Source organism: Enhydra lutris, unplaced genomic scaffold (genome assembly GCF_002288905.1).
Source record: "Enhydra lutris kenyoni isolate GAN:26980312 unplaced genomic scaffold, ASM228890v2 scaffoldscaffold62, whole genome shotgun sequence".
Lineage (NCBI taxonomy): Eukaryota > Metazoa > Chordata > Mammalia > Carnivora > Mustelidae > Enhydra > Enhydra lutris.
Window position 1 is genome coordinate 222,280 of NW_019154146.1, and position 22,402 is coordinate 244,681.

The following is a 22,402-nucleotide window of genomic DNA, read 5'->3' on the forward strand; positions in this document are numbered from 1 at the left end:
TTTACACCAGGAATCTGCTGATGCCACCTGAACAGTTTCTGCTAGCTCAGCTGACAGCCAGTGGGGACAAGGGACATCAGGCAAACAAGCACATAAACCGTGAGGAGCTTAGAATGAAAAGCACACGTTTCTTTCAGAGAACTGACTTCTGATGAGGAAGTTAGTCTGGGGTGGGGGAGGTCAGTTTTTACGTTCAGAAGGGACAAACAGAATTAATCAGAAGACTGGCCCGAGCCAGAAAAACAAAAGTTGTATTTGTCAACATGGATAAAGTTTCTAGAGCAATGCAAGTGAACAGGACCATCTGGGTGTAAAAAGGCTAAAGGCGGTGTAAGGGCCTTCCACACGGTGGGGGTGGCAGAGAGCAGAGGTTGGAGCAGGGGCAGAGTAGGGTGGGAGACCGCAGAGATGGGGGCAGACCTGCCTGACCAGTCTTCTCACCGACACCTCCACTTCTGGACACATTTCTGCAGCCGCCGCACTCCTGAGCTGGGCAGAGGAACTGCAAAGACGGCAGCCTAGGAAGAAAGCGTCCGACCAGAACAAGGAAGTCTCTGAAACAAACACACAGAGTCTGCAGCTCAGGACCGCGTGACAGTCAAGGGACTGCAGCACAGAACGCCAGAGCGGGCACTGCGCAGAAAGGAGCTTCCCAAATCTGAAGAGGTGACCCTGAGGACCTCGTTGAGAACTGAGCTCTAATGTGTCCAGAGCCAAACGCAGGGAGGCTGGACAAGACGACAAGAGATCGGCCCCACCGTGTAACCAGCGGACCCTACAGAGCTCCACAGCATCAGAGTCCTACCAGCCAATGTGCAGAGACCCTCATTAGACCCTCACTAGCACTCAGGTGACAGACAGCCCAGGAAGGCCAAGCCCCAGGAGCAGGGCCATTCCAGCTCCAGAGTGAAAGTCCCCACAGACCCAGCCTAATAAAGCTTAAGGCAGTCCCTGAAAGGATCAGGTAAATTTACTGCCTGACAGAACACAATACCCTTCACAGATCCAGAATCTTCTAGGCTGTGATCAAAACACAGTGGGTTTGAGAATAAGCAGAAACACGTGCCCTCTTATGAGGATAAAGTCAATTAACAGGCACAGGCCCAGAAGAGAGGGAGCTGATGGAATTAGTGGACAAGGTCTTGAAAACATAAATTTAAGCATAAATTTGAAAGCATAAATTTAAGGATTTATTTATTTTTTTAAAGATTTTATTTATTTGACAGAGAGAGACACAGTGAGAGAAGCAACACAAGCAGGGGGAGTGGGAGAGGGAGAAGCAGGCTCCTCACTGAGCAGGGAGCCCGATGTGGGGCTCGATCCCAGGACCCTGGGATCATGACCTGAGCCGAAGGCAGTCGCTTAATGACTGAGCCACCCAGGCGCCCCAAATTTAAGAACTGAAAGGCAAACCTGAGCATGGGGGCGCAGGGGAAGAAGACTGAGACATCGCACTGGACGGGCCAACAGCAGAGCAGGTGTCACGGAAGAAAGGCTCAGCGAACCTGAAGCAAGGGCAGCAGGACTGACTCACATGGAAGCACAGGAAAAAGAGGCTGGAGGGCAAGCCGGGGTGTGTAACGGGCACCATGAGCAGTAAATCAAGCATGGAACTGGGAGGCCCAGAGTGAGGGGAAAACAACAGTCAGGAGACAATGTTTGATGGAACAGAATCCACTTTTCCCTCAAATGTGATAGGAAATATAAACTCCTTGGTCTAAAAAGCTCAGGAATCCCAAGCAGAATAAACAGAGTGTATCACTCCAAAGCTCAGCTCAATCAAACTGCTGGAAACCAGTGCTCGAGAGAAAAACCTTATGGACAACCGGAGGGAAACACACTTGTTACAGATGGCGAACAACAGTATGGACGACCTCGGTCACCACGTGACAGCCAATACAAGCCAGAGACAACATAACATCCTTGCAGTGCTGAACAACAACAAAATACCTAAAATTATATATACAGCAAAACTATACTTCTGAAATAAAGATATTTTCAGGGGAAAAAATTAGGAAATAAAATGAGGACCAAAAGAAATGTAAATGCAAGTTCTCTAAATAAAGTGAGCTGATACCAAAAGACATTTGGATCTACACAAAGAAATGGAAAGCACCAGAAATGGTGCACTTAAGAGACTTCTCATTTGTAAACTCCTCTAAAAGGCAAGTGACTGTTTAATATAATGGTTGGAAAATGACAGTCAATGGGCCAAATCTGATTTGCTTGTTTTTATACAGTCTGAAAACTATAATAAACTCACATTACTTTAGATTAGAAAATTATCAAAAGAAGAGTATTTTGTGATAAAGGAAGATTATATAAAATTCAAATTTTGCAACATGGGAAAAGTAGATTAAGCTTTACGGAGACACAGCTACACTCCTGTGACACTCGTGTCTACACCGCAGTAGCAGAGTGTACTTGTCACACAGACTACAGGGCTCTCAAAGTCTGAAATATGTATCATCATCTGGCCCTTCACAGAAGTTTGCCAGCCCCTGGTTTAAAGGAAAAGAATCCTATTATGAGATTTAAAACATATGCGTAATCTCAAAAGACTACACATAGGTGACATTCTTGACATGACCAAACATTCATGCAACATTCTTGCAAAAACCAAGATACGGAGATTGAGGACAAACCAGTGGTGAACAGGGACAGAGCCAGGGGCACACAAAGGGGCAGCATGAGAGAGTTCCTTCATGGGGACGAACCGATTATGTACCTGACATCGAACAGAACCCATAAACTACACACACGTAAATAAATAAATACATGAGTGAACGTGAAAGATGACGAAACTGATTAAGGTCTGTAGTGTAGTTAATAAAACCGCACTAATGAGGGGTGCCGGGGGCTCAGTCAGTGAAGCATCTGCCCATGGCTCAGGTCATGATCCCGGGGTCCCGGGACCCAGACCCGCACGAGGCTCCCTGCTCAGCGGGGGACCTGTCTCTCCCTGTCCCCTGCCCCACTCATGCTCTCTCTCACTCTCTTTCTCTCAAAGAAATAAAGACCTTTAAAAAAAAATTAAAAACTAAAAAATAAAAATCCCAGGCAAATACTCTACAATGTAAAATTTTTTTCATGATTATCTTTTTTTAAATCATGACAATCAATGCGAAATCACTTGTAGTTAAGAAAGAATATGGAGAAAGAACCACATAAGAAAAAGAAATAGAAAAAATTATTTAAATACTATCTGGTCCCAAAGTTTATTCCATAGGTTCTTTGGTTTCTGTTGTTCAGTTAGCGTAAACGTTTTTCTCACGCCTTTCTCAGGGCACATAAGCCTCTGGACTGGGACAGCACACGTGGGACAAGGCAGTAGGTGCTAAGACTCTAATGAAAGCTGGGTCCAGAGAGCCCCGCTGCTCCACAGCAACAGAGCCAAGGACAAGGACAGCACTTCCATCTGACTGTCACGACCCGCAGGCTATGTAAATGCTTACTTCCTGGAACAACAGCGTGACATTAATACTAATATTGGTATGTCTGGAAAGAATGGCGTTTAGGCAAAAGGACCACAGATGCGGTTTCAGTGGGATCTTACTGCTTCTGCCTCTGGTCCCAATCACGGTGTGCACAGCCCTGTTTCCCATCTAAGCGCTGTCCAGTGAGGCCAGAGTCCCTGGACGCCGGTCGCAGGTGAACAGGACCTCACCTCAGAGGTAATTACATGTGTGAAGCATCACTCATCTCTACTATGAAGAGCCTTTCTCTACCCCCACGCCCCCCAACTCTTCCAAAAACAGAGGATTTTCCAAATGGTGATGAAGGCCCCCAACTTTCCTGCTCTGGCCACTGACAGTCCTCTCCCTACACTCTTGCTGTTGCTACACAAGGAAAATATAGATGAGAAAAACCTAAATACAAATACTCTAAAGGAAAATTTTGCTTATACTTTAAAATATGATGTACTAGATTTTATGGAATTGTTTTATGAAAATCACATATGGAAGAAAAATAAGTAGACACTGTCTTCTAATAATAAACACACCCCACACTCCTGCAGGAGTACAGGGTGTTTTTCCAGAAAACACAAATCCTTTTAAGGAATAAAACTACAACATTTTATAAAAACAATGCACTCCTCTTTTGATGAATACTGCTCAGCGGTCTGCTAATTAGAGCTGTCCCACGGCGATTACCCTTAACGTCGCACAGATGCGAGTGCTCTTCTCAATTACAGATTTTGCAGAGACACAAAAACCCTTTTAATTATCTCTGTGTTCTGAAAAGAACACACTCGACTCGACCTGGTCTGTGTCTCGGGCCCCGCGGAGAGGCCAGGCGGCTCACCTCTGCCGTCCCCCAGCAGGAGGGCGTACACGCGCTGCCGCACGGGGCGGTAGACGAAGGCCTGGCTGGGCAGGGCCTGGTCCAGGGCGTCCTCCAGGGTGTTGCTGCACTCGATCTCCCCACTGCTCATGATGTTGTACACCAGGTAGCTCTCGGCCTGGACGTGATGCGCTCTAGCAACCTGCACAAAACCCAAACACAACTGCTTTCCCCTCGGAAACAAATGGTGACCTTCAGAAGGAGAAATCAACACCGGTGTTTTCAGGCCCTCGGAAGTGGGGTCGTGGTCCCTCAGACTCATGGCACGGAGCTGTCCCTGATTCCTTTCCTTGGCCCTTGGAGGCTCCAAGCTGTCCGTTACGCCTCCTCCACCTCCCACCGCCCCCCCGGACTCACCGCACTGACCTCGCAGCACCCGGCCTTCTGTGCTCCTGTCGGGAGGCGTCACTGTGAAAGACTCGAACGGGACCGAGCCTACTCCCCGCTCTCCAGCCCAACATCCTGTCTTCCTAGAAACAGGTCCAGTCACTGCCCTCCTCAAAGCACCTTCACCCTAACTTTCAAGGCCCCAGTGTCCTCTTCCCATGACACTAAGCCACCTCGCAGAAACCAGTCCCAAGAGACACCTTCTCTGCTCCTCAGGAATACTCACACCTTCTTCATCCACACTTGGGCTCCAGGAAAGGCGCCTCTCAGGGCCTTCCTGCGCTCCCACTTCATAAGCCCCTCTCTCATTAGGGTTCACCTTCTGCTCCCAACTGGAACTCACCTCCCCTTGCCTAATGGGGCTCATCCCACATGGGTCCTATAGTAGGTATCTGGTCTGACCTCCCCTAGTAAGCTGAACTTTGCTGGGGTCACAAACTGTACCACAGTCGCTCACCTGTTCAGTAATTCCTCACTGAGCAAACATGTACTGCACACCCCGTTTCTGCCTTGCAACCAGCAATGTGGGCACAAGGTAGGTGATGAGACACAGGGCTGCATTCCACTTTCTCCTTAAAAAAAGGAGCTCAGGGGCGCCTGAGGGGCTGAGTCAGTAAGCCTCTGCCTTAGGCTCAGATCATGATCCCAGGGTCCTGGGATAGAGCCATGCGTCTGTGCGTCTGGCTTCCTGCTCGGTAGGGATCCTGTTTCTCCCTTCCCCTCTCCCCCTGCTTGTGCTCACTCTCACATATAAAGAAATAAAATACTTAAAAAAAAAAAAAAAAAAAAGGAGCTAAGATCAAAGGCCTATAGTAATCTACATACAGCTTTTATTTTTTTCTGTGAACTTTTTTTTTTATGTTTTATTAATTTATTTGACAGAGAGAGAGAGAGATCACAAGCAGGCAGAGAGGCAGGCAGGGGGGCGGGGCGGAAGCAGACTCCCCGCTGAGCAGAGAGCCTGGTGCAGGGCTCGACCCCAGGACCCTGAGATCATGACCTGAGCAGAGAATCCATGCTTAACCCACTGAGCCACCCAGGCGCCCCTGTGAAGAACATTCTTACTAGTATAGGAGTGATTTATCCAGATTTCTACTCAAAATTCAAATCCAAACAGTCTGCCACAGAAGGCATTTAAAATGTGGTGTTAGGACAACTTGGAATGTGAAAAACTCTGTGAATCAGTATTCTTGTTATACATACTTTTAAGCAGTTTTAGTCATTTTGATTCGTTTTTGTAGAATGGAGTCTTACTCTATTCCTTCCGTTCTTCAGCTATAAAGCAGGTTTAATGAAATCGCCAACCTCACAGAGCTATCCTGAGGGTTAAATGCGTCAATGCAGACGGTTAACGAGAGCGGCACACAAGGCCTGGCCCACAGCACGTGGTCCCCAGTGTCACCACGGTTACGAGGCTGCACGTATTATCAAACGTCTATCTCCTTACTGAAATGTCTTGAAATCAGGATAGCAGAAAGCTTGCAACTTTAAGGTAAGTAAGGTTAAAAAACATTTTTTAAAGGATTGTTATTTGATTCTCTAATGGAAGTGAACTATTTCTCTATGTGCTCCTTTTGATACTGAATCTACCAACATTATAGTTATGTTTTTAATGATCCTTTTGAGGCAAAATAGCTTCTGACTTATTTTCCTATTCCCTCTTCCATTTGAGTCTTTTTCATTTTCAAGAGAGAGGTATTTTAACAAATCTATCTAGAAAGTTGTAACAAACCGTATTCACCCTACCAAGAAATCTTCAATTTTGCCAAGTGTATAGAATCTGAGGGAATACAGGGTTTTTCAGGTAAGTTCTCTATAATTAGAACTTTAATTCACTAATTAGATCAGAATCATCTAATAAGTACCTTTTACCTCTGCCCTTAACTGTAGATCTATACAGCACTCCACACATGGAAAAACCTTAACATATTCACCTAATCTAAAAATCCTAACATAGTAATTCAGTGTATCCAACATTATGGAAACCACATAGCTCTCTGGCCATAGTACGTGCCTAAGGTAACAGCCATGCGCTACAGCCTTCTACCGAAGGGTTTCTAGGAGACTGTGTGGGGTTGAAATACTTACGTGTTGGAATTAGGGTTACCTATCTGATAGGGCTAGAAGACTCCACTGTGAACAAATTTTAAGGAAAAATGTAAGGAGAACTGAAGAAACTTCACACAATTATCTTCAAAGACATCATGAAGCCCACAACCAATGGGAGAGTTGTAGCGCGGCCAACATGTGGTCCGTCCCTTCACAATGGCCCGACTTCCCCTGCAGGCAGGCTTCCCACCACTCTCCTCCCCTCTTCCCCATCCGAGGCTCTTCCACCGCCAAACTTCCTGAAGGAGCAAGCACCCCCCAGCTCTGGCTTTTGCCTCCAAAGTACTCTTCAAACCCTGGCCATCTGACCTCCACCAGGCCCCAGTGTGACAATGGCTCTCTCAGGCCTTGAACCCTTCCTAACTGCCAACCCCAACAGCCACGTGGCCCCGTTTCCACTTTACTCTGCAGCACCTGGCAGTCCTGGCCATTTCTCCTCTCATTCTTGAAACCTGCCTCCTTGGGTTTCCGCTGGGGTCACCATTCCTCATTCCCCTCCCGGTAGGACCACCTCTCTCTCAGTGGATGTTTTCAGAGGCTCCATCCTACCCAATCCTCTCCTTGGAGGGTTTCCATGACCACGTACAGTCAGATGACTTCCAGATGGCTGTCTCCTGTCCAGTAATGGAACTTGAGGCCTGTTTTCTAAGCATCGGATGGTCTTTCCTAGCTACCCTGTGTCAAACTTTTCCTCCCCATCCTTAAGTCATGGCGACTCCCATCTCAGAACACAGAAGGACCCTTAAGGTCCATAGCAAGACTTACTTTTGAACGTTTCTTCCTTCCCTTTGCCATTGCCCTAATTCTAGCTCTTTAGTGTTCTACCTTGGTTTCTGTCACAGCCACACCAGTGCATTCTCTGCAGTATAACCAATGTTTCAAGAAACATGTACCTGATCACAGGTATATGTGATCGGGTATATCTTTAAACACTCCTGTTTAAAGATATCCAATACCTCCTCAACGTGTATAAAAACCAAGTCCTAAATTCTTTCATGATACACATGCTGCCCTTTGTGGTCTCACCCAGTCTGTCAGAACTCTCTTTGCTGGAAATTGGGTGAGATGACCAGAGTGTCCAGTAAAAGAGCAAAGGCCAAGGACGGGTCCTCTTGGGATGGTGAATGGAAGTCAGGGTCCATGAAGAGCTCACGCCCAGAGAGGACATGTGCACGCCATACACAAATGGGAAATGGGTGTGAGTTGGGAACCAGCAGGGGCCAGGTCGTGCTCCACAGGAGCTCTGGGCCAGCCAAGAAGCAGACTGGCCCTCTTCCAGACAGGGAGGCAGCCTGCGTGCTCTACTTTGGCTCTGCTGTTCCTCTACCTGTGTGCCTTTCCCCATCCTGTCCTTCAGGCAAACTGCTCCAGGGGCTCCAAGGCCTACATCTCGTGCCACCTCTGAAGCAGGCCTAAGTCCAGGTGCAGGGAGGCTTCCTGACAAATTCCTCCATGCTCATGCCTCTACACAACTGACCGCGACGGTCTCACCCCTCCACATGTCATCAGGGAACACAGATGTCATCTCGTGAAGGGTCAGACTGGCAGTCAGAGGACTGGGTTCAAACCTGGGCTCTGCCAAGTACGAGCTGTGTGACTACAGATGATGTCATTTAGCCTTTCCACACCCGTCTCCTCATGTGGTAATGGAGGCAAGTGCGTCCAGCATCCGAGCCGTGGGACAATTAAGGGAAATAATGCGGAGAGTGCCCTCTGGTCACTAGTGGAGAATCCACTCTGCATGGTCGATATTAAACCAGCATTCCTACAGCCAACCTCATAGTAAAACCAAATGAATTTAAGCAAAGTTAGATTTAGTCCTTCTCTGTTCATTTTCCTGACTTTGAGTAATGAGTCTGTTCAGATGACTTCTAGTTCTCTGCTGGGATCTGGCCTCCCCACCCCCCCACCCCACCCACCCACCTGTACTTCTTCCTACTGTCTGACTACACTTCCACCTGGAGTTCTAATCCTGCCCTCCCTCCAATTTCTAACCCACATTCTTTTACTTCTATAAAGCACTTAAGGATGCTTCCAGGTAGGATAATTTTAACCCTTTAATACTTTTTCACCTATAACTCTCTTAACAGACACATCACATCCTACTTTTCACTATAATTTTTTATGTTAGCAAGTTAGCTTATCTGCTACAACGCAAGCAATAGAGAAAGAGGTGAGACTTTTCAAGACAGAAGAACCCATGGACTTATACGGGAAGGAGGGAGAGCGTCACTCAAGGAGAGGCAGGTACAAGAGAAAAGGAATACAGCCTTTAAGGCTTCCTGAGCAGCTACTACAAGACAGTGTGACAGGCGAAAGGGGCTCCACAGTGAAAAGAAAGAAACAAGACCCCCGCCCTCACAGCACTGTTGCAAGCATGAAGTTCCAGTGAGGTGTATGTCACAGCAGGTGCCAAACGGCAGATGGCCAGGGACCATCTCTGAGTGGACCCCCCAGCCATGACAGAAAAGACTAGTAGGCATTACCTAGCATGGGGGCAGGGAGTTTTCCGGGAGGCAGAAGAGCACCTGCAGGGCCACGACAGACCAGTGGAAAAGTGGCCATGGTGAGGTAATGGCAGGCTGTAGCCTGCTTAAGGCTGCTGTTTCTACTCTTCAAAGAGTTATGGAACCCAAACAAAGGGCTTTATTTCTGCATGCACCACAGTAAGCGGATCGGAAGGGGCCGAAGTCTACACAGAAGAGTAGTTAGATTCCTGAGTAATCCAGGAAAGCAGCAGCCTACACTAGGTGCTGAGACTAACTGACTAGTTACAGGGAGAGAAGAGTTATAAAAAACAGGAGAGAGAATTCCCAGGTTTGTAACTTGTGTAAGTGGAAGGAAGATGGGGACTGTTGGGAATAACAGGTTTGTGGGTATGAGATAACATGTGTAGGGGCACCTGGGGGGCTCAGTGGGTTAAGCCTCTGCCTTCAGCTTAGGTCATGGTTGGTCTCAGGGTCCCGGGATCGTGCCCCGTGTCGGGCTCTCTGCTCAGTGGAGAGCCTGCTTCCCCCTCTCTCTCTGCCTGCCTCTCTGCCTACTTGTGATCTCTGTCTGTCAAATAAGTAAATAAATCTTAAAAACAAAACAAAACAAAAACAACAAAAAAAGCGATGATATGTGTAACCCACCTAACACAGAACCTCACACATGTGGTTAGTAACTAGTAACCCGCCATAAAAACCTCAAGGGCTCTATGTCGCTTTGAGAATTAAGTCCCAACTCCTAGTGGGGCATGTTAACAGTCTTTACAATCTGGCTACACTCCACGTTTTCCAACCTCTCTCCCCATATCTCCCCTCAGACCCCATACTCCAGCCTACTGGTCTACCTCGTACCCCAAGGCAACACGTATTTGCCTACTTGTTACCTAGTCCAGCTCCCACAAAGGTCTGGTTCACTCCTACCTCTTCAGGAACATCTCTCTGTATTTAGCCCAGTGATCACTCTCCTTCCAATTCCCAGAGCTCTCTTCTAGGACAGGCAGGCACCAATATGAAGCATACTTTATAATGTAAGCTGCCAGTGCACGTGTCCTACCTACTAACTACACTGCTAGGTCCTGCCCTATGTCCCCCAGAGTGCCTTAACTATGCAAGAAGTCAATAAATATTCACTGGCAAATCCATCAATCCGTCAACGGGTATATTTTCAATCATGACATCCCAGATTCAGATAGGCATAGCTACGTACCTTTAAGATTTCAGGGTCTGAAACCATAGTTACTTGTTTGACTTCAGGCTCCATATGCATGCGGTCTTGTTTAATTGCAGGGTCTGTACACATGGGTGCTTCCAGTTTAAATTCAGGATCTGCCCCTAGAGGTAACTTTTGCTTGACTACAGTGTATGCATATATGGGAACTCCTTGCCTAGATTCAGGATCTATACAAATGGGAACTCCTTGCTTGGGTTCAGGGTCCACACACATGGGAACTCCTTGCTTGGGTTCAGGGTCTGCACACATGGGAACTCCTTGCTTGGGTTCAGGGTCCACACACATGGGAACTCCTTGCTTGGGTTCAGGGTCCGCACACATGGGAACTCCTTGCTTGGGTTCAGGGTCCGCACACATGGGAACTCCTTGCTTGGGTTCAGGGTCTGAACTCATGGATACCACCTGCTTGTGTAAAGTTATTAAACCCTTGGGTTTTTGGAAAAACCACGGAGATTTCTGTCCTGGCAAAAGATAGGATGCCACACCCTTATAAAAAAGAGCTTTGTTTGGTCCCAAAGGTAACATCTCTTCCAGCTTTTTCTCACCCTGATGCAAGTGAAGAACTTTAGCGATATGGTCTGCTACAGCTAAAATAATGTTACCCTTTTTGTCAAAGTTCTCCTTGAGAGAGGTGTACGAAGACAAGCATTTGTACCGAAAGCTCTCAAACATGCCCTCTGGGATTATGTCATTGCCAAGTAGGCAGGCCAGAAGAGGAAGGTCTGCTAGGCTGATAGCCAGACTCTCACAGAGCTTCTCTCTACAGAGCATGACAGTACTAAGACTCTCCAGGCAGAGGTCACCAATTGAAAAGTAGGGACAAGTGTCATAAATTAAGTAGTCAGTGTCTTCTCCAAGAATCCCAAGACAGTTATTCCGGAGGCCGTAAGAGGCCACCTCATAATCAGCCTCCTGTAAGGAACACAGGGTTTCCTGACCCAGGGTCTTCAAAGCAAATCGTGTGAAGATGGCCAGCCCCGATGGGATGAAGAACATGTTTCTGCCTGGCTGCTCCCTGTGTGACTTGATATAGTGGAAAATCCTGGAGATCTCCCTATTGTTCTTGAGCCTCCGTTTCACCCACTCGTCTCTCTTCTCCTGCTCCACCATACCATCAAAGAAGAATACCAACTTGATGCCAACAGCTGTAAAAGTCTTGACAAAATCCCGCAAAGCAGAAAAGTATTCCCGCCACTGGCCACCGCAGATCCAAGATTCGGGAGTATACCAGTATCTGAGACAACACATGGCATCGACCACAATGGTAGGAGTACTTCCAGGGTGCTTGTTTCGGTGGTGCTCCGCCAGCTCTTTGAAACTCACCACCGTACATACGTGGGGGCAGGTACTGACCACAAATCCCTGCAAACCTCTCACGCCCATAACTGAACTCCTGGAAAGCTCCCGGAAAGGATCTGGAAAGGAAAATAAGTTAGTAATTATGGCATTACCACTGGACATATGACCCCTTTCAAGCAAACACAAGACAACATTCAATATTCACTGTCTAGCTGCAAAGCACTCCAGCACTAACAAGATATGGAACATGACACACCTGTTAGGAGCCTGAAGCACTCTCACTAAAGAGGAAGAGGCTCTTCACCCAAGCAGGAGTCGGCCGGGCTGCCTTCAGCAGGGCCACACAGCGCAGCAACGGGCCAAGATTGGCATGAAGGCCCTCATTCAAGGGATTTCTCAACCGAACTAAAAACAAGGCAACAGTTTTCAAAGAAGTAGTGTTTCCCATCTAGGAACTCAAGACTAGAGTTAATTCTGAAAACCTAACCTATATAGAAACATATAATATCCATGTTTCTCAGAATAATTTTGCTGAGTGAAGAAAGCTAGACCAAACCGGTGCACAGACCAGAGGACCCGTCTGTACGAAATTCGAGTTCACTGAGAGTGGGGTGAGCGGCAGCACCAGAGGGCAGGCGGTGGTGGCCCGGCATGGGGCAGGCAGGAGGGAGGGAGGGATTTACACAATGGAAACCTCCGGGGTGATGGATATGTTCACTACCTCAACTGCAGTAATGGTTTGACAGGTGAACACATGCTCAATCTTGTCAAACTGAACACTGTAAAAAAAGTACAGTTTACTGTCTGTCAAGTATACCTGAATGAAGCTATCAAAAAGATAAAAATTCACAATGCCAAATTTCTGTAACGTCTAAGTTGGTGACGGACTTTGAACGGAAAACCGCTCGCTCTGAAGCACAGAAACACGGTGGTTCCGAGTTGGAGCTCAAACTCTAGAGAAAACCGAAGCAGAGTATCTTAACGTCACTGGTCAGAAAAAATTCCATGACGACATTTTGATCTTAACGGCCTATGATTTTCACTTTGGTTTTAAGACTCATCAGGGCCTCACATCCACTGATGAAACAAACAAAAAGTCCTTATTGCAGACAGCTCCAGGAGAACAAAGGAAGCCTCTCCAGGCTTGGGACTGAGGGCGACAGCCACCAGCCGCCAACAAACACACCCGGGAATGACGACTCTGGCCTCACGGTGCGGCTTCCCGCCACACAGCACCGCGCACTCAAGACACAGAATCTCCAGGCTCTGAAACAACTCTGACAGGCAAAAGACGATCAGCTCCAGCTCACAAACGAAGAAACTGCAAATGATCTACGACATGGAGAAAAGGCACCCTCACACGGGACTCTCTTTTTAAGAACTTACTGCTTGTTCACAGACACTGGCCCCTAAAAAAATTTGAAAAGTTATCTGTTTAATTGCCATTAATATTGAAAATATGGAAGCATGGAGTGGACATAAATTTCACACATGTACGCTGACCTTCAGCGAAATCTTGCTTGTTAGGTTATGAAACGCAGCAGAACACACGCGTCCACAGACCCCAAACTGCCAGAGAGCTCTCACCAGCCAAGCTTCTACCCTGGGAACACTCCCTAGGTGTGAGGTTTTTTTTTTTTTTTTAAAGATTTTATTTACTTATTTGACACAGAGAGAGAGAGATCACAAGTAGGCAGAGAGGCAGGCAAAGAGAGAGGAAGGGAAGCAGGCTCCCCGAGGAACAGAGAGCCCGATGCGGGGCTCGATCCCAGGACCCTGGGATCATGACCTGAGCCGAAGGCAGAGGCTTAACCCACTGAGCCACCCAGGCGCCCCCAGGTGTGAGTTTTTTTTTGTTTTTTTTAATATTTTATTTATTTATTTGACAGAGATCACAAGTAGGCAGAGAGGCAGACAGAGAGAGAGAGAGAGAGAGAGAGAGAGAGAAGCAGGCTCTTGGCTGAGCAGAGAGCCCGATGCGGGACTCGATCCCAGGACCCTGAGATCATGACCTGAGCCGAAGGCAGCGGCTTAACCCACTGAGCCACCCAGGCGCCCCAGGTGTGAGTTTTTGAAGCAGAAACCGGACTTCCTACCAGATTACTTCGATGCTGAGGCAGTGCTACAGTCTGGGCCTCTGGGTACGGACCCTGCTCACAAGCGCACACTGTTGTTTCTGAAGCCAGGCTGGTCTTTCTCAGGAGAGTCCAACGCAGTACTTTGGTGCAGGTTTGGAAAGAGAATGAAGAGCACAGAGCAGGGTGCGCAGAGTGAATTAAAAACCAGGCTTAGGGTGCACAAGCCCTCAGCCGTTACTCCACGGCTGGCTGCAAAACAGCGGGCTTGGCCCACGATGACCAGCCAGGTGGCACATGGCACGGACTCGGACACCCACTCTCGTGGGCCCAGAGTGGCCTCTCCGTGTCCCCCGGAGCGCAGCGCCTGGGGAGACCTGCCCGCCGAGCCCACCGGTGGCCAGGGCCACCTCCTCGTTAGTCACTGGCAGCTCAAGACACACGTGAAGCTCAGGCTGAAACGAAACAGAACCTGCCTTCAGCCCCTGCTCCCCCGGACAGGGGCTCCGGTTTGAGCGGCGGCTCTGCCACATTTGGGTTGGCTGCCTTCCCTCGCCAATAAAAAGGGATTTTTGTTTCAAGCATTTTTCTCCTAAAACTGCAAGCGACAACACTGAGTTGCTCAAAACACTCTCCTCTTTATTTTGGGAGAAGTCAGGCTCAGCCTCTGCTTTGATTTTATTCAAATGTTTTCCTCCTTTCCCACCCAGCAGGAAAAGCTCACTATTGTAATGAAACATGTACTGGGTTTTCCTCTTTCACACTGCCAATTTCTCACATTCTGAATCACAAATTACCGCAGGAATGTTACGTTACAATGTGCTCTTCTATGGCATTTACAAAAAAAAAAAAAAAAAATTGGGGTAAGCAAAGACCTGGGAACGTGGGACACTGGGTGCTGCCTTCCGGTGTCGCGGCGCTCAGAGCTCAGTGCCCCTCAATGCACTTAGTGTAGTGGGACATAAAATGCCCCAAAAAATAAGTTCTGTGGCTATTACCTTTCTTTTAAGATTTTTTTTTAATATTGCTCAGAGCATACAGAGTTAACCCTTGAACAACATGGGCTTGAACTGAGGGGGTCCACTTATACCTGGATTTTTTTCAATAAAACACTCCAGTCCTGTAAATGTACTACCTCTTCCTTATGATGTTAATACTGTTTTCTCTCCTCCTCCCGACTTTATTGTAAGAATACGGTACACAGTACATGTCACACACACACACACACTGTGCTAGCCACCCGTTATCAACAAGGCTTCTCCTCCACGGTCGGCTATCAGTGAAGTTCTGCAGGGTCAGAAGTTATCTGTGGATTCTTGGCTGTGCCAAAGGGTCAATGCCCCTAACTTCTGCACTGCCGTAGAGTCGACCCCACTGAGGTTTTTTATTCCTTAAAGGCAGTTTTAAGGATCTTTGCAAATATATATGTGTATATACACGTATATACAGTCTTCATTATTTAAATAAATGTTGTTTAGAAAGAAGACAGATGGCTCACTCGGGAGGAGTCTTACTGCCCAAAATGCAAACCGGGAATCACCTCCATTAACGTGGCCTCCTCAAGGCAAACGACATCACTCTGTCATATCCCCAGTACCCAGCACGGCGTCCAGCACGGCAAGGGCCCAGTCACTCCTTGTGGATGAACGAGTACACGGAGGCATCCAAGGGCAGGTACACAAAGAGAAACAAGGAACCAACAGGTTACAGACTCCGACCGTAGGCAAAGGAAGAGCAGGAAGCAGAGTCACTGGCCTCAAGGAGTTGACAGACTGGTTTGGGAAGCAAAGCTTCGGCACAGGGAAGTTTATGAGCAGGGGCCGGCAGGCAGCAGCACAGTGGGAGCGAGGCCCACTGCAAGGGGCCTCACTCCTCGGAACAGCTTCTTTCCACACAGGGGGACCAAGCCCAACATCCCAGGTTACCAGAAAATGAGGCAAATGAGGGAAAGAGGAGGCCAGAAGCTCCCTTATTCACAGTCTGTCCACTGAGACATACCAACCTGTCCGCCACCGCCGATGAAGGGGCCAGAGTCCCTCGGGACACAGGGACAAATGGACTCAGGGAAAGCCCACAGATGGAAGGGGGCACGGACGGACAGATGGATGACAGACACACCGCCTACGCGGAGAGCAGGGTCTGCAGGACGACCAGAAGCAAAGCGGTGCCCACCTTAAAGCACACCCAGCAGCATTAAAACGCAGTTCTCCAAAGCTAGAAGACAAGCCAAGCACACACACATTCATGAGCGAGCCCCCAAGTTGGGAAGCTAGTTCAGAGGTCACTGAAGAGCTGGAGTCGACGGAAATAAACTATTTTCATTTAGAGACAAATCAGGTTCAAGTCCTACAGAGCAATAAAATCAAAACCTTTGGGTTTATCAGAGAGAAATAATTTGTATCTCTACAAGACGAAAGTCTACAAACCAGCATGTAACATCAGTGGCTGGGCCCCAGTCAAGAGTAACCAGCCAAGTCAGGGAGCTACCTTTGGTCAGAAGACAGAATAGCATGGGGTGACTGTGTTGAACAATGACCCATGTGACGGTGACAAGAAACATGTAGTCCTTTTCCCCGGCTTCATTTCCGGGTCTTAGACAATGTTTCTTCCACTGGTAACACGCTGGCTGGGCCTAGGCGCTCAGGGAGGGCCGCACATGGCTTGATGTGGAGCACCTGGGGTCTGCCCTTCTTCCCTGTCTCCCTCTAACCTCTCCAGAAACAGAAACGTAGGGGACCCCTTTAACACAGCAAGGCAAGACCAGGGACTAAAAACTCCCAAAAAATGAACACTAACCCCATCCCAGCATAAGGGACCGTGTTAGCTCCGTGTTTACTTAGTATTAACAAACGCACAATCCAGGTAAATTGAGTAAGCTGAGAGGGTGGTCTCCATGCTTCAGAGGACCACCACCCCGGGCTCATTAAACTACTGACCAGAGGCTCTCTGGGACCAGATTTCAATCGGGCTCCTCTGGGCCCTCCTCTCCACTAGGTCTCAACTTTGGGCTCCCATGTACATCCTGGCTGAATCCCGTTGCAGCACAAGCACTGCTGAGTCTATCCAGAAAAAATCCCTACCCTGATGGATGGTCACCCTCGAGAAGATCAGAGGCTTCATTCCCCTCAGTTCTCTGGACCCCTTCCCTCTGCCGGCCGCACATCCCCAGGTGTTTGTTGCCTTCCAAGCTGAGTCCCAGTTCTCTCCCCCTAGCACAACAGCCTTAAATAAAGTCCTCCTTACTGTCTTAGCAAGGGTCAGAGTATTTCTTCTTCAACACTGCATCTCTAAGAAGCTTCGTCAAGTGAGAAGTGGAAGGCCTATAGCTATTATGACAGACACTGTGTGTCTAGGTACAGGCGTCCAGACTCGGGAGGTCCTGGAGGACCTTCCAGCACAGTCAGGCCATGGCCACGTGCCAAGACTCAGAAAACAGAGGCAAGGCTGATGTAGACACTCAGGACTTGGTAGAATGACCCCTCTTAGCTGCGTCCTAGGGAGAAGTGACAGCAACTAGGCGGTACAGTACAGCTGATAAAAGGAAAGGCTCTAGAAGTTCAAATTCTAACGTCCACTAAATAGCAGTAAAACTCCAAGCACGTTACTTTATTCTATAAGCTTCGTTCTTTATATCTATAAGGAGGGTTATAAAAGCTACTTCATAAACTCTGATGCAATTTCACTTATATTACAAATGTATTCATAAAACACACCATCAGTTGCCTAAAGCTTAGTAAAATCAGCCCAGCACCAGTCAAAATTTAAGTCAAAGCCTTGCAAGTTTTAGTGAAGTTTTACTGTATTTATAATTTTTCAAGCTAGTTTACTTTAGTATCACGAATGTATTTATTTACAAAAATTTGTTTCTAATTTTAAAAGTAGGTAGCTCTGCAGAAAATTCAGAGATAGCACAAAGGAAAAAAAACAAAACCAAACCGCCTGTAATCTCATCTTCCAAAGATTAACGACTACAGCAATTTTAGAGTTCGTATTTCTAGTCTTTATTATTTTTTTAAAAAAATCGGGATACTCTTGTCCTTCTGTAATCTACTTTTGTGTCTTCATTTATCATGAATATATTCCCAAATCACCGTGTTAACGTTCCCCTCTAGTGTTATTTTTAATGGATGCCCAGTGCCATAAGTGTGTATCCCATCTCTGTATATCAATCTCTGAGTACATCCGGAGCATTTCCTTGGGACAAACCTTAGAAATTGCTGAGTCAAAGTAAGAGCACACATGGTGGTCCTTTTTCTTCCACGGGGTATCATTTGTAGCTGCCACTCACTAATACTCTGCTCTCCTCCACACCACCAGGTGCTCTTGTGTGAACGTGAATCTGGTTTACACCTTTAGCAAATACCTTTAGTCACTTACCAAAGCAGACACTAGCTATGACCAAGACAGGAGGGCCCTGCCCTCCAGCAACTCACACTCCAACAGGAAAACATTGAACCCACAACAATCACTTGGGCAGAGCTGTAGCTCAGGGCGGGGGGGGGGGGGGGGGGGGTGCTCAGGAGGGAGACCCAACCCAGACCCAGGATCCACAACAGCTATCCTGAGCAAGGGCACTGGTGAGCCTGACAAAAGGACAGGTGCGGCCAGAGCCAGACAAGGAATTGGCAGAAGATGGGGAGGCCAGGAGTCATAAGGAATGAGGATTTTTTTTAATGTATCTTTTTGTAGATTTTGTGATACCTTTTTCTATCAGTAAATGGAGGTTTTAAGGTGCTTAAAATACCTGTCCTACTAAGTAGTTTAACCTGGAACTTTATTTATATTATAAATGTATATTTGATTATAAATGCTTGAGGACAAGAAGAGGAAAAAAAAAACCACACACACCAACTCTCAGTATGGCTAGAACTCTGATGTACGGGAAGAAGACTGAGGAGATGAGGCTGCGAACAGGGCCAGACACCTGTACCTGGACTTGACCCCAGGGGAAATCTGATATTGGTCAAGGCTGTAAAGCAAATCCTACTTAGAAACACTGCCCTGACTCCCTGGAGAAAAGATGGAGAGAAGCAAGACAGAAGATCAATCAGGGGCTCTGGTAGACTCTGTGTGTTCTGGCTGCCCAATATCCAAACACCTATTTTGGAAGAACTCAAAGGGATGCGGTCCTAATTCTTTTTGCAAAGAAAAAGGAGGCACAGACCCTCTTCTGGCCCTCACACCCTTACCAAAGACAAGAGTTCTAAATTCCTGTATCTGCTCAGAAAATCGCTCCGGCCCCGTGCTAGCAGCTATAGACACAGCAACAAACCGGACAAAGTCCCTGACTAAGAAATGAGCCCTGAGAGTGGGAGTGAAAGGCACAGAGTCCAGCAGAAAACAAAGTCCGGCAGTGTGTACACGTGTCAAAATGCACCACATTGTCTACAAGCCCCACACCAGTCATCTCGAGTCCCACCGGGCCGTGATCAGTATGTTCCGACTCACGAAAGGCAGGCCGTGTGGCACCAGCAAAGACCAAACAGCTGGTGCCGGGCAGCGGCCAGCAGCGCGCGCCGCGTTAGGGCACGGGCCTGAGGTCACAGACATTGACAGCAAAGCCCACATTGGAACCCGCCGGCTTCCAAAGCTTGTGCATCTCTCACTAGGCCACACGCCCACCTAAGGGCCCCTCTGAGTGATCTGGTTGCTGCCGGTGCTGGAATGACCACATCACTCGTGGCAGAACTGTCCTCCGTCTGGAGAGCTCTCCTTCCTGAAGGTTCTCCCAGGCACAAGGGCACTCACAGACTCATCAGGACTGAGGGGACAACCGAGAACACGGGGCTCTCCCCTAGCCCTCTGAAGCTTTGCAGAACCCCTTAAAGGACAACGACACACAATGTGAGAACCAGGGCCACTCACTGAACATGAATAAAGATGCACGTATGCCTGTAAAAATTTATGCTTTTATCTGCAACTCAGGATAAGAATACAATTTAAATTCATGAGTCAAAGCTAAAACAACTTACTCATATGACACCTCTCCAGGCTCTTATTTATCACGTACAGACGCTTTTCTACTCAGTTCTGACACCGAGCTCCTACGTCCACAGTAGAGAAAAATACAGAAAGGGCATCTGAGGCGGCACGTGGGTACCGACAGTAGCAGAAACTGCTGAGAACTGACGTAACAGGAAAACTAAGAAAACCTGAAAGACACAAAAACTCCAAACAAGTAACCGGGCAACAGCTGTCCCTGCCTCAACAAGTCCTACAGTATTTACATCATAACAAATTCTGTTTAAAGTGTTTACATGAGACCATTAAAGAAAGTTTACACTACATCCTGCACATTCTATTAAGCAGGGAAATAACATATTTTAGAAAGACCGCCATCCTAGATGGAAGATTTTGGTGCTTAATGGGCAAAGCCCCAAAACTATGCAGAAGACTCCGCTGTTTCAAAAAGGCTTACATCTCTCTTACCCTGGCTGACAGCAGTTTTACTACAAATGACTCTACAGTAACTCACCACCCTCGGGGCTGCAGCACAAACAGAACAGTACACGGCTGCATGCTCAGGGCACTCTGCGAGCACACGTGGGAGTCCACAGCAGACAGGCAGGCTGACGGGCATAGTAACGGAGTCCACCCTACAGCAAACGTTCCATAATAAAAGCAACGAATTCCCACGTTTTGAGTAATGTTTGTTTATAAGGAAAAGGGTGCTCAGGAGCTGGTTGGTTTCAGTTGGCAATGGCTCTGATCTACAGTTTGACTGAAGACAAATCATTTAATCTCTTTGTAGATCATTGATTCCCTTTTTGGTAAAACTTAAATAATGATTTACCTCTCAGTTTGGTAGATTTTGAACTACTGCTACAAAATCCTTTAAGAATATCATATTTTTTATAAATAACTTAAACCTTAAGTAACATGTTTCTAGTCTCTGAAAATTTTTCCAACAGAACACCTTACAAAGACAGACATCCAAAAGCAAATTAAAATAAAGCTATTTATACTTGTTATAAAGCTATTTATACTTGTTATGAAGCTTTATAAAATAACTGATAACATCAGAACTGCCTCATTCTCAAACGAACAAAAGAAAGCGTGCAATGAATTCCTGATTTGCCAACAGCTCTAGTAAGAGCTGCCTGCAAGACCTCAATTAGCTGGACGTTCCCCTTTCACCGTTAACCTTTTCTTGAAAGAGCCGGGAACCCAGCAGTGAAGTCAGTCAGCACATGCACTGCTGCAGATGCACCGAGATGGGTCTCCCGCATCTCCCTCCCCGAGAGCAAACTAAAGCCGGGTTACAGCAGGGGTCTGGTCCTCTCCACTCCTTCCTCTCCTCCGCCCAAGCCTCAATAAGGAGCACACACAGGAAGGGGGTGTCTGAAGGACCAGAGCGCAATACCAGGGCAGCAGGAGGAGGTGAACGGCTAGTTTCATAAGGATTCAAGTGCAGGGCGGGCAATCTACACAAACGGGATTGTGCGTTTCAAAAAACACTAAATTACAAACACAAGACCTCTGAGGTCTTTCCCAGTGCCTTGGAAGGGGCTCACGAGAGGGAGGCACCCACGCCTGATCTTCATTAGCTTTATATAGTAAGTCTACCTCCTAACTGACACCCTGAGTCAGGTTCAGGGACGGGACAGAACCTCAGAATATGAAAAAGCACAGGTGCCCTCGATGTCACCGACTGCCCTCTGGTCCATCTAACAGAGGAGAAACCCGCGGCCAGGAGGGATCCCAGATCTCCGCAGGTCTGGAAGGCCGGGCAGCCAGGAATGACACCAAGGAAGGGAGCCACCGGTGAGGTGGTCAAGAAGCGTGTGTACGGGAAGGTGAGCAGGGAGGGGCTGGGCACAGCCGAGGTCTTGTCGGTGCTTTCCACAAACACAACTCGTAAAGGGGGCAGAAGGGGCGTTCCGAGACAACAGGGACCACCTGGCCGGGGGAACCAGGACTGCAGAGCTCTGGGATGGCAAGCGACGGGTGGTGAGGAAATGACCACACACAGCGCGGGCGAGGCTGTGCGGGTGCAGAGAGGGTCGCAACACGGGGCAGGTCCCCGAGCACAGGCAGCAGTCAGGCCTCGAGAAAACAGGAGGATTACACCGCAGGAGCCCGGGGTGCTGCTGCGGACCGCACGGCACCGGGGAACGGACAGGAACCCGATGTCGCAGACTTGCTCCCCCAGCTTCTCTCACCCTCGGAATCATCTCCTCAGACGCTCCAGCCAAAAATCTGGACGTCATTCCCGGGACCAAAGGCTCCTGCCTTCCCCGCCAAACTGCTCTCCACGGCTGTACTCGGGTTTTCGGTTCCAGGACGTCTACCTGCAGGCCGGCGGAGGCCTCTTCTCCTGGCGCAGGACACTCACCCCACACCCGCCCGGCAGACCCTCCGCGGCCCCCCGCCCCGAACTCTCTAGGGCTTCCTGCCATGCCCTCTCGGAGCCGCGCGTCCCTCCTCCACCTCCCCGGACGCTCGCGCACACCGCCTCCTCCGCAAGG

General features: G+C 48.1%; 1 protein-coding gene across 3 annotated transcripts in view; it reads right to left on the reverse strand.

Annotated features, from left to right (window-relative positions):
• Positions 1-13,468, reverse strand: part of LOC111158645 (family with sequence similarity 120B) — an 81,135-nt gene extending 67,667 nt beyond the window's left edge. For all 3 annotated transcript variants that reach the window (XM_022520821.1, XM_022520822.1, XM_022520823.1), the window contains exons 1-2: positions 10,537-13,468; positions 4,306-4,486 (exon numbers count right to left, since the gene is read on the reverse strand). In XM_022520821.1, the coding sequence (XP_022376529.1) occupies positions 4,306-4,486; positions 10,537-12,021 (1,666 nt within the window). In that variant the 5' untranslated portion in view covers positions 12,022-13,468. The remainder of the gene's footprint in view (positions 1-4,305; positions 4,487-10,536) is intronic.
• Positions 13,469-22,402: the final 8,934 nt, after the last annotated feature.